At 46.7% G+C, this 12,809-nt stretch overlaps 1 protein-coding gene across 3 annotated transcripts in view; it reads left to right on the top strand.

Annotated features, from left to right (window-relative positions):
- The window catches only part of LOC126931116 (cyclic AMP-dependent transcription factor ATF-7), a 468,437-nt gene that overhangs the window by 442,636 nt on the left and 12,992 nt on the right, over positions 1-12,809 (top strand). For all 3 annotated transcript variants that reach the window (XM_050748895.1, XM_050748894.1, XM_050748896.1), the window contains 4 exons: positions 1,166-1,323; positions 2,247-2,346; positions 2,886-2,999; positions 3,620-3,772. In XM_050748895.1, the coding sequence (XP_050604852.1) occupies positions 1,166-1,323; positions 2,247-2,346; positions 2,886-2,999; positions 3,620-3,772 (525 nt within the window). The remainder of the gene's footprint in view (positions 1-1,165; positions 1,324-2,246; positions 2,347-2,885; positions 3,000-3,619; positions 3,773-12,809) is intronic.

The following is a 12,809-nucleotide window of genomic DNA, read 5'->3' as shown; positions in this document are numbered from 1 at the left end:
CTCCTCCTTTCAATCTCTGCTGCTCTGCCAGTGGCTATTAATTTTAACATCCACTATGGATAGAGCGTCTATACCTCATGTTACTTCCCTCCAAATTTGGCTTGATAACTTCACAAATCTGTCTTCTCATAAACATTACAACCATCCCATCTCCTCCCCTTTTCTTTTATTTTTTTTTTTTGTTTTTGAGACGGAATCTCTCTCTGTCGCCAGGCTGGAATGCAATGGCACCATCTCAGCTCACTGCAACCTCCTCCGCCTCTCTCCTCCCTTTTTCATCAGCAACAAAGTCCTAGAGACTGTCTGGAGATGCTCTCAAGGCCATTATGACCACTGGCAGTCTGAGATCTTAAGAAGTTAACAGTGAGGCTGGGCATGGTGGCTCACGCCTGTAATCCCAGCACTTTGGTAGGCCGAGGCAGGTGAATCACGAGGCCAGGAGTTCAAGACCAGCCTGGCCAAGATGGTGAAACCCCATCTCTACTGAAAATGCAAAAATTAGCTGGGCGTAGTGGTGGGTGCTTATAATCCCAGCTACTCGGGAGGCTGAGGCAGGAGAATCACTTGAACCCGGGAGGCAGAGGTTGCAGTGAGCCAAGATTGTGCCACTGCACTCCAGCTTGGGCGACAGAGTGAGACTCTATCTCAAAAAAAAAAAAAAAAGTTAAAGAAGTTAACAATGAGAGCAGTTTGTTTTATTACAGTATGATCATTATCCAAACTTCTATAGCCCTTTTTTAAGAGGTGTATTGGAGATGTTGGGTTGCCTCGTCACCAGTATACCTGCCTTTTCCCATTGAAGTTCAGAGGACACTTGGCATCGAGTTTGGAATGAGAATATCTAGATTGTGAAAAATTGTAACAGTCTCTAGAATTTATATGGTACTACAGTGCTGCTTCAAAGATTTCAAGTGATATTCCAACTGTCATCTTATTTATGTAGCCATTGTCTCTGAAGGGGGAGATGGCCAAGAGATCTTAATATACCATTCGTCCTGAATGGATGAGTGAGTTATGGGTCCCTGATCCTGATGGAATCAGGTCATGATTTAATGAGTGGCTCTAATGCTCTTTCCAATAAATTTGTACTAGATGTTACCATCTATATATTTCCCTATAAGCACACCTTAAAGCATTTTGTGATCTGTTGTTTTCTTCTCTCCAGGAGGTTGCCCCAAAGCCTGTTCTGATATCTACTCCCACACCCACCATTGTACGTCCTGGCTCCCTGCCTCTCCACTTGGGCTATGATCCACTTCATCCAACCCTTCCCTCCCCAACCTCTGTCATCACACAGGCTCCACCATCCAACAGGCAAATGGGGTAAGTACAGAGAGCAGGGAGAAATAGTGAAGGCTGCATTTCTTTCCATTACATGAAACTATTTGATAAAACTGAGACAGTTTTTCAGTACTTAAGGAAAATAAGTCACTGAGATTATCTCTCAAAATAAAATTTTTCCCCGTAAACAGAATCTTCTTTACCTTTTTAATAGACAAGCAAAATATTTATTTGGGGGTAATACTTTCTTAATTTAAGGGTAATACTTCTTTAATCTAAAAAGAGGAGCTCTTAAAACATTAAAAGTTCATTATGGTATAGAAACCACACCCTATAGAAGTCTGTTGGGGTACTGCTGAATGAAACACTGAAACCCATTAAGTCTCCTCAGTTCCAGTTAGGGTTCTTGGTCTTTGCCATCTCTAATTTTATTTGTCTGTTTGTTTTCACTCCTGGCACGGTACCCATGGGTTAAGAGGCTGTTGTCAGGATTCAGATTCTTAGAGCTTATTGTTCTCTGGACCCACTAGGAAAAATAAAAAGAGACAGCTTCTTTTTGAGGCAGGGTAGAGCAAGCCATGGAAAGGAACAAGAGAAACATTCAGATTTGGCCATCATGTGACCTAATCAGTTTTGCAAAATGACGACTTTGATCCAACTCCCCCTTTCCCAAGGCTAGCCAGTGGTAGGGATGTTTAACTGTTCTAAACCCTTTAATAGGATTAGCTTTCTACTATTTGAATTTGCTTAATTTGCAAAGTATAAAGATGTTGCCATTTTTCTTCATCTATAAGGTAAGTTGAATAGGATTCCCTGCCTTCCCACATGAGGGTGCCAAGATTTTTACCATGCTGCCTTATACCTTCGCTAACTAGAGAAGACTGGAAAATCTTCTGTAATTATAGGAGGTAGATCCATGGACAAAAGGTCTATGTTATGAGCATTTCACTTCATGTCTCCTCTAGGTCTCCCACTGGCTCCCTCCCTCTTGTCATGCATCTTGCTAATGGACAGACCATGCCTGTGCTGCCAGGGCCTCCAGTACAGATGCCGTCTGTTATATCGGTGAGCTCTGTAGTTGGGGCAGCCAACCCTACCAACATGGTAATCCTTCCCTTCCACCTGAATGATCATAAAACACACACAAGCCCCAGGGAAATGTGGGCTCTGATCTATATTAGTTGAGCATGGCAGCCTGCCTAAACTCTTCGCTAACCTCTGCCAATCCAGCACTATGGAACACTAGATAAAGACTCATCTGGACAATTGGCTCCTAGTCTAGGAATTGATCTTGCCAGCCCACTGATTAGTTGCTTTCACTTGGCACGTAGCACCTCCCAAATTGTCCAACATTTTCCTCAAGATAACAGCCCCAACCCTTCCCACAGAAATTGTCCCAACACTGAAGGATTAAATTCCCTACTCTGTGGTGCTCCATGGAGAAAGGTATTTCCCAGGCTGTCCCTGCATGCCCTATGGGCACATTGCACACAACAGGCCCTGATGTGCCAACCTCAAAAGCACTTCATTTTAGGGAAACTGTTGCCCCACTGATAGTATTATGTTCCCTTCTGTTTTTTTTTTTTCCCCTTCTCTCGATCCAGCTGGCCAGACCTGTGTCCATGGTGCCCAACATTCCTGGTATCCCTGGCCCACCAGTTAACAGCAGTGGCTCCATTTCTCCCTCTGGCCACCCTATACCATCAGAAGCCAAGATGGTGAGTACATCTCAGCCTGGGGCAATGTTGGCCTTTCTGAAAGAAGTGAGTGATATCAGCCTAGGTCTTTCAAGTGAGCCAAGCAAAGGAACCTTCTGGGACTTGCAAAGCTAAGGATTCCCTGCTGTGGGGTCTGGAAAAGAAAAGACTCTGATTCATAGCTCCCATCTCCTCTCCTCACCTTTAGAGCCTGGTACATAGACCATGGCAGTGAAAAGAGGCAGCACAGATTGTTTGGAATGGAACACTTGCCGTTTCAGTTTTAGGGGTGACAGATGGAGGGTGGGTGAGTGGGCAGGGGAGCTGGCCAAGAGGTGAATAGCTGCGTAACCAGCATTTGGCCAGGCTCCAGAGGAGAGCTTTCATCTGGACACTATTGTTTTAACAACCCCCAGCCCCCAACTGTGCCCAGGATGATAGCCAGGGAACAGAGTAGGCATTTTAGGGATCCAGGTGCACATTTTCTCTGCCTGTCATTTTCTCTTAATTCCTCTGTTAAGGGAGAACTAGAGTGGGAATTTTAGCTATCTATAAGGTCAGTAATAAAATCTAAGGCCACTCTTCTCATCCTTGATAGAATCTCATCCGTAACAAGCGTTTTTTCTTATCTTTGCCTGCAGAGACTGAAAGCCACCCTAACTCACCAAGTCTCCTCAATCAATGGTGGTTGTGGAATGGTGGTGGGTACTGCCAGCACCATGGTGACAGCCCGCCCAGAGCAGAGCCAGATCCTCATCCAGCACCCTGATGCCCCATCCCCTGCCCAGCCACAGGTCAGTGGCTCTTACTCTTTATGTCATATCTTTATGACGTATCTTTATGTCATATCTGTTTTTCAGGGAGCAGAAAATTAGAGAATAATGGACTTCAGCTTTCTGGGTTTCTTCCTGCTTACTTTGGTTCTTTTTTTTTTTTTCTTTTTTTTTGAGACGGAGTCTCACTGTGTCTCCCAGGCTGGAGTGCAGTGACGTGATCTCGGCTCACTGCAAGCTCCGCCTCCCGGGTTCACGCCATTCTCCCGCCTCAGCCTCCCAAGTAGCTGAGACTACAGGCGCCCGCCACCACGCCCGGCTAGTTTTTTGTATTTTTAGTAGAGACGGGGTTTCACCATGTTAGCCAGGATAGTCTCGATCTCCTGACCTCGTGATCCACCCGCCTCGGCCTCCCAAAGTGCTGGGATTACAGGCTTGAGCCACCGCGCCCGGCCTACTTTGGTTCTTGATGGCAGTTTGACTACCGCAAAACGTACCATTCTTTTTATTATTTATTTATTTTTATTTTATTTTTTTTTTTTTTTTTTTTTTTTTTTTTTTTTTTTTTTTGAGACGGAGTCTCGCTCTGTTGCCCAGGCTGGAGTGCAGTGGCGCGATCTCAGCTCACTGCAAGCTCCGCCTCCCGGGTTCACGCCATTCTCCTGCCTCAGCCTCCCGAGTAGCTGGGACTACAGGCGCCCACAACCCGCGCCCGGCTAATTTTTTGTATTTTTAGTAGAGACAGGGTTTCACCGTGGTCTCGATCTCCTGACCTTGTGATCCGCCCGCCTCGGCCTCCCAAAGTGCTGGGATTACAGGCGTGAGCCACCGCGCCCGGCCTTATTTTTATTTTAACTGAGACCATCATTTAATAGCAAAAACACACCATTCCTTTTTTTTTTTTTTTTTTTTTTTTTGAGACGGAGTCTCGCTCTGTAGCCCAGGCTGGAGTGCAGTGGCCGAATATCAGCTCACTGCAAGCTCCACCTCCCGGGTTTACGCCATTCTCCTGCCTCAGCCTCCCGAGTAGCTGGGACTATAGGCGCCTGCCACCTCGCCCGGCTATTTTTTTGTATTTTTTAGTAGAGACGGGGTTTCATCGTGTTAGCCAGGATGGTCTCGATCTCCTGACCTCGTGATCCTCCCGTCTCGGCCTCCCAAAGTGCTGGGATTACAGGCTTGAGCCACCGCGCCCGGCAAACACACCATTCTTTATTCACCCTTGTGTTAGACTTTCATACAAACAGACTGAGTAATGCAGAACTGTTGCGGCAGCAGCCTCGCTTTTTTTTTATTTTTTTGAGACGGAGACTGGCTCTGTCTCCCAGGCTGGAGTGCAGTGGCACGATCTCGGCTCACTGCAAGCTCCACCTCCCGGGTTCACGCCATTCCCCTGCCTCAGCCTCCCGAGTAGCTAGGACTACAGGTGCCTGCCATGACGTCTGGCTAATTCTTTTTTGTATTTTTAGTAGAGCGGAGTTTCACCGTGTTAGCCAGGATGGTCTCGATCTCCTGACCTCGTGATCCGCCCGCCTTGGCCTCCCAAAGTGCTGGGATTTCAGGAGTGAGCCACTGCACGAAGCCGCTTTTTTTTTTTTTTTTTTTTTTTTTTTTGAGACAGGGTTTTGCTCTTGTTGCTTAGGCTGGAGTGCAGTGGCGCAATCTCAGTTCACTGCAACCTCTGGCTCCCAGGTTCAAGCGATTCTCCTGCCTCAGCCTCCTGAGTAGCCGGGATTATAAGCACCCACCACCATGCCCGGCTAATTTTTTGTATTTTTAGTGGAGTCGGGGTTTCACCATGTTGGCCAGGCCGATCTCGAACTCCTGACCTGAGGTGATCCACCTGCCTCAGCCTCCCAGAGTGCTGGGATTCCAGGTGTGAGCCACCATGCCCAGCCCCATTTTTTCCATACGTGAGTCATGGTTTAGTGTATCTGCAGAATCCTCTAAAATATGACACAGACTTACTTCAAGCCACACACTAAACAAAAGAGGCTCCCCTAGTCTCTTTCCCATGTATTAAGTCTTTTTTTTTTTTTTTTTTTTTTTTTTTGAGACGGAGTCTCGCTCTGTCGCCCAGGCTGGAGTGCAGTGGCCGGATCTCGGCTCACTACAAGCTCCGCCTCCCGGGTTTACGCCATTCTCCTGCCTCAGCCTCCCGAGTAGCTGGGACTACAGGCGCCCGCCACCTCGCCCGGCTAGTTTTTTTGTATTTTTTAGTAGAGACGGGGTTTCACCGTGTTAGCCAGGATGGTCTCGATCTCCTGACCTCATGATCCGCCCGTCTCGGCCTCCCAAAGTTCTGGGATTACAGGCTTGAGCCACCGCGCCCGGCCTATTAAGTCTTAAAAAGTAGTAACTTACCTGATAAGATTTTACAACAAAAACCATAACAATTTATTAATGAAATGTGATGTTATAGTACTAAGATACCTCAATAAAAAATAGGCCAGGTGAAGTGGCTCACACCTGTAATCCCAGCACTTTGGGAGGCTGAGGCAGGTGGATCTCCTGAGGTCAGGAGATCGAGACCAGCCTGGCCAACATGGCAAAACCCTGTCTCTACTAGATATACAAAAAATTAGCTGGGCATGGTGATGCGTGCCTGTAGTCCCAGCTACTCAGGAGGCTGAGGCAGGAGAATCGCTTGAACCTAGGAGGTGGAGGTTGCAGTGAGCTGAGATCGCTCCACTATGCTCCAGCCTAGGCGATAGAGTGAGACTTTGTCTGGAAAGAAACAAACTAACGACAACAACAACAACAAAAAAAACGAGACACACACCAAAAAACACCTCATTACCAATTAAATCCCTTTTTATCACAGAGAAACTAAAATCCTAAAAAGGCAGAGGGGGTCCCATTTAGTTACCCATTTCTCTTCTCAAGGAGGTCTCAGTTTTAACAAGATTCTTTGGAAACTGAATAGTCCTCAGTTTTCATATCATCTGCACTGGACAGGTGACAGCACCTGAGATTGGTTTCTAGAATTATACCCTGTGCCTGGCCCCTCTTTTCCTGATGTCACCACCTGCTTCATCAGTTACTGCCACATGTCCAAACATTTCATGGCCATATGCTACGGTAAAGCTTGGCCAACAACAAAAGCTTTCATTTGAGTTTTTCTGTTGGAAGCTAAGCCTGCCTACCCTCCTGTAACCCCACTGAAGCCAATCCTGAAGATGGCAAAGCAGTAGCCCCCTTGCCTGAGTTGTGCTGCCTTCTCTCTTGGGGAAATGACATAGCTTCCTTTTTAGTGTTACTTGTTTGTTTTTTAAATTTTTATTATAAATAGGCCAGGCACGGTGGCTCACGCCTATAATCCCAGCACTTTGGGAGGCTGAGGTGGGCGGATCACAAGGTCAGGATTCAAGACCAGCCTGACCAACAAGGTGAAACCCATCTCTACTAAAAAAAATACAAAAATTAGCCAGGCCTGGTGGCGCACACCTGTAATCCCAGCTACTCAGGAGGCTGAGGCAGAAGAATCACTTGAGCCTGGGCGGTGGAGGCTGCAGTGAGCCAAGATCATGCCACTGCACTCCAGCCTGGGCTACAGAGCAAGACTCCGTCTCAAAAAAAAAAAAGAAAAAAAATATATATATATATATTATAAATAATAGTAGCGGGCTAGGCGCGGTGGCTCACATCTGTAATCCCAGCACTTTGGGAGGCCAAGGTGGGTGGATCACCTGAGGTCAGGAGTTCTAAACCAGCCTGACCAACATGGGGAAACCTACCTCTACTAAAAATACAAAAAAAATTAGCCAGGCATGGTGGCACATGCCTGTAATCCCAGCTACTCAGGAGGCCAAGGCATGAGAATCACTTGAACCCAGGAGGTGGAGGTTGCGGTGAGCCCAGATCACACCACTGCACTCCAGCCTGGGCAACAAGAGCGAAACTCCATCTCAATAAATAAATAAATAAATAAATAAATAATAGTAGAAACAGGGTCTTATTATGTTGCCCAGGCTGGTCATGAGCTACTGTACCTAAAGCCAGTCCTGAACATGGTAACATGGACTGGCTTGGAACATTCCAGCTTCCTCTTTTTTTTTTTTTTTTTTTTAAATAATTTTAAAAGAGATGGAGTTTCACCATGTTGCCCAGGCTGGTCTCATACTCCTCAAGCAGTCCTCCTGCCTCAGCCTCCCAAAGTGCCAGGATTATGGGCCCTAGCCACCATGCTCAGCCCCAGTTTCCTTTTTAATCAACACTGATTCCTTTCCTTGTCATTCTTCCCCTCTTTCTCTTGGCCTAGTCTTTCACCTCCATTCCCTGCATGACTTACTGAATTGCCTATGACAGAATAGGAACCTTTCCTTTCCCCTGTCCTCCTAAAGAACTAATTTTTTCTTTTTTTTTTTTTTTTTTTTTTTTTTTTTGAGACGGAGTCTCGCTCTGTAGCCCAGGCTGGAGTGCAGTGGCCGGATCTCAGCTCACTGCAAGCTCCGCCTCCCGGGTTCACGCCATTCTCCTGCCTCAGCCTCCCGAGTAGCTGGGACTACAGGCGCTGCCACCTTGCCCGGCTATTTTTTGTATTTCTTAGTAGAGACGGGGTTTCACCGTGTTACCCAGGATGGTCTCGATCTCCTGACCTCGTGATCCGCCCATCTCGGCCTCCCAAAGTGCTGGGATTACAGGCTTGAGCCACCGCGCCCGGCCTTCTTTTTTTTTTAAGATGGAGTCTTGCTCTGTCACCCAGGCTGAAGTGCAGTGTCACGATCTCGGCTTACCGCAACCTCCGCCTCCCTGGTTCAAGTGATTTTCCTGCCTCAGCCTCCCGAGTAGCTGGGATTACAGGCACCTGCCATCATGCCCTGCTAATTTTTGTATTTTCTTTTTTTTTTTTTTTTTTTTTTTTTTTTTTTTTTTTTTTTTTGAGACGGAGTCTCGCTGTGTCGCCCAGGCTGGAGTGCAGTGGCCGGATCTCAGCTCACTGCAAGCTCTACCTCCCAGGTTTTTACGCCATTCTCCTGCCTCAGCCTCCCGAGTAGCCGGGACTACAGGCGCCCGCCACCTCGCCCGGCTAGTTTTTTGTATTTTTTAGTAGAGACGGGGTTTCACCGTGTTAGCCAGGATGGTCTCGAACTCCTGACCTCGTGATCCGCCCGTCTCGGCCTCCCAAAGTGCTGGGATTACAGGCTTGAGCCACCGCGCCCGGCCAATTTTTGTATTTTCATTAGAGATGGGGTTTCACCATGTTGGCCAGGCTGGTCTTGAACTCCTGACATCAGGTGATCCACCTGCCTTGGCCTCCCAAAGTGCTGAGATTACAGGCATGAGCCACTGCGCCTGGCCAATTTTTTGTATTTTAGTAGAGATGGGGTTTCACCGTGTCACCCAGGCTGGTCTCAAACTCTTGAACTCAGGCTATCCGCCCACCTTGGCCTCCCAAAGTGCTGGGATTACAGGCATGAGCTACTGTACCCGGCCATAAAGGACTCATCTTTACATATGCTCCAGTCAGTTAAAGATAAAGAAAAAGCCGAAATTCTCAGGAGAATTATTGTAAATTTCTTATACAAAGAGAAGCAGTGACCCAAGGCCTCTAGTTCATTAAATTGAGTTGGAAATTTCCTCTCCATTTTTTTTATTTTGGGAGAGATAATATTAGTCTGAATTTTAAAAAATTATTTATTGGCCAGGCAGGTGGCTCATGCCTGTAATCCCAGCACTTTGGGAGGCTGAGGCGGGTGGATCACGAGGTCAGGAGATCGAGACCATCCTGGCTGACACAGTGAAACCCCGTCTCTACTAAAAATACAAGAAATGAGCCGGGCATGGTGGCAGGCGCCTGTAGTCCCAGCTACTCAGGAGACTGAGGCAGGAGAATTGCTTGAACCTGGGAGGTTGAGGTTACAGTGAGCACCACTGTACTCCAGCCTGAGCACCACTGCACTCCAGCCTGAGCGACACAGCAAGTCTCCATCTCAAAGAAAAAAATCATTTCTTAATTATCTATATTAATAGAGAACATAATTCAGTATGGCCTAGAGTAGAGTACGAGATTCTTTCTTTTTTTTTTTTGACAGAGTCTCACCCTGTCACTGTGGCTGGAGTGCAGTGGTGTGATCTTGGCTCACTGCAACCTCCATCCTGGTCTAAGCCATGCCTCAGCCTCCCAAGTAGCCGGGATTACAGGTGCGCACAACCACTCTCAGCTGATTTTTATATTTTTAATAGAGGTGGGATTTCACCATGTTGGCCAGGCTAGTCTTGAACTCATGGCCTCAAGTGACCACCTGCCTTGGCCTACCAAAGTGCTGGGATTACAGGCGTGAACCACCATGCCCAGCATCTTTTTTTTGTTTTTGAGTCAGGTTCTTGCTCTGTTGCACAGGCTGGAGTGCGATGAGACAGTCATGGCTCACTTGCAGCCTCAATCTTCTGTGCTCAAATGATCCTCCCACTTCAGCCTCCTAAGAAGCTGGAATGACAGGAATGCATCACCATGCCCAGCTAATTTTATTTATTTGTAGAAATGGATCTCACTGTGTTGCCCAGGCTGGTCTCAAACTGCTGGGCTCCAGTGATCCTCCCAACCTCGGCCTCCCAAAGTTCTGGGATTACAGGCATAAGCCACTGCACCTGACCTCACATGTAACTTTTTAATTTTTTACTTTTTTTGAAATGGAGTCTTGCTCTGTTGCCCAGGCTGGAGTGCAGTGGCGCAGTCTTAGCTCACTGCAACCTCTGCATCCTGAGTTCAAGCGATTCTCCTGCCTCAGCCTCCCGAGTAGCTGGGATTACAGGCGCCTGCCACCACACCTGGCTAATTTTTGTATTTTTAGTAGAGACGGAGTTTTGCCATGTTGGCCAGGCTGGTCTCAAACTCCTGACCTCAGGTGATCCACCTGCCTCAGCCTCCCAAAGTATTGGGATTACAGTCATGAGCCACCGCATCTGGCCACGTATAAGTTTTGACTCCCCAAAAACTATACTAATAGTCTACTGTTGACCAGAAGCCATCCCAATAACGTAGAGTTGTTTTAACACACATTTTGTATATGTATTATCTACTGTATTCCTACAATAAAGGATGCTAGAGAAAAGAAAATATTAAGAAAATCATAAGGAAGAGACAATATATTTACTATTCATTAAAGCAGAAATGGAGTATCATACAAGTCATCATCCTCCTCATCATCTTCGCTTTGAGGAGGAGGAGGAGGAAGGCTTGGTCTTGCTGTCTTAGTGAAGGCAGAGGCAGAAGAGGTGGAGAAGTTGGAAGGGGGGCCGGAGAAACAGGCACACTTGATATAACTTTTTTTTTTTTTGAGAAGGAGTTTCACTCTTGTTACCCAGGCTGAAGTGCAATGGCTCGATCTTGGCTCACTGCAGCCTCCGCCTCACATGTTCAAGCAATTCTCCTGCCTCAGCCTCCCGAGTAGCTGGGATTACAGGCATGTGCCACCACACCTGGCTAATTTTGTATTTTTAGTAGAGATGGGGTTTCTCCATGTTGGTCAGGCTGGTCTCGAACTCCCGACCTCAAGTGATCCGCCTGCCTCGGCCTCCCAAAGTGCTGGGATTACAGGCATGAGCCACCGTGCCCAGCTGGTCGGTAAAACTTATTTTTTTAAATCTGCATTTAAGTGGACCTTTGCAGCTCAAGCCTGTGTTCAAGGGTGAGCTTTTTTCTACAGATGATTGACCTTTCTACATTTAAAAACATTTTTGGCGGCCGGGCGTGGTGGCTCAAGCCTGTAATCCCAGCACTTTGGGAGGCTGAGACGGGCGGATCACGAGGTCAGGAGATCGAGACCATCCTGGCTAATACGGTGAAACCCCGTCTCTACTAACAATACAAAAAACTAGCTGGGCGAGGTGGCGGGCGCCTGTGGTCCCAGCTACTCGGGAGGCTGAGGCAGGAGAATGGCGGGAACCCGGGAGGCGGAGCTTGCAGTGAGCTGAGGTCCGGCCACTGCACTCCAACCCAGGCGACAGAGCGAGACTCCGTCTCAAAAAAAAAAAAAAAAAAAAAAACATTTTTGGCTTCTGTTATAAAATTGACCTTTCTTCTCCAAGTGCATTCCAACTAACAGAAAGGGATGATCTAAAAGTGCTTTAGTGACAAGGGACTTCAGCCTGAACTTTAAAAACAAAAGACAGTCCTGTATCACCAATTTGTAAGTGATTAAACATTTTTTGTTTGTAAACAAAAGTGGGGGGTTGTTCTTGAGGATGATTAATAACTGATTATAAATAAAAATAATATGCTTATCTGTATCTCCCCATAATAACTCACATGTCACTGGTAATGAAATGGATGAGAACATTTGTCTCCATTTCTGAAACCTGTAATAGTATGCAATTGTTTTTACATGTCACTTGTCCAAATCAGTGATTCTCAAACTTTTTTATTTCACAGTCTTCTAAAAGTTCCCCTAATATCCTTCCCAATTCTGATTTCCCTGCCTATAAGATTCCCTTTTGTTTTGTTTTGTTTTGTTTTGTTTTTTGAGATGGAGTTTCACTCTTGTTGCCCAGGCTGGAGTGCAATGGCATGATCTCAGCTCACTGCAACCTCCGCCTCCTGGGCTCAAGCAATTCTCCTGCCTCAGCCTCCCAAGTAGCTGGGATTACAGGCATACGCCACCACGCCCGGCTAATTTTGTATTTTTAGTAGAGATGAGGTTTCACCATGTTAGCCAGGCTGGTCTTGAATTCCTGACCTCAGGTAATCTGCCTGCCTCGGCCTCCCAAAGTGCTGGGATTACAGGCGTGAGCCAACCGTGCCAGTCAAGATTCCCTATTATTAAGAAACAAAAAGTAACCATAGTTTCATTTGTCTGTCTGTCTTAGAAATAATCAGAGTTTCCAAATGAACTGTAGTTTGTCTAAGTATGAGACTGAGAAGACTGGAAGGAAATAGGAGGCAAAATTGAGGACTCCTACATAAGAGAAGCTCGGGGACATAGTAATGAGACTTGCTGTGGTTACCAGAGGCTGGTACATCCTTTTACCAGGTCTTACTACTCTACCTAACATCAGGTGTGATTTGGAAAGGATTAATGTTCTCATCAGGTAACGTCTCTTCCTTCCTGGGCACCAG

Source organism: Macaca thibetana, chromosome 11 (genome assembly GCF_024542745.1).
Source record: "Macaca thibetana thibetana isolate TM-01 chromosome 11, ASM2454274v1, whole genome shotgun sequence".
NCBI classification, from domain to species: Eukaryota; Metazoa; Chordata; class Mammalia; order Primates; family Cercopithecidae; genus Macaca; species Macaca thibetana.
Note: the sequence above shows the minus strand (reverse complement) of the source record. Positions and strands in the feature narration are given on the sequence as shown.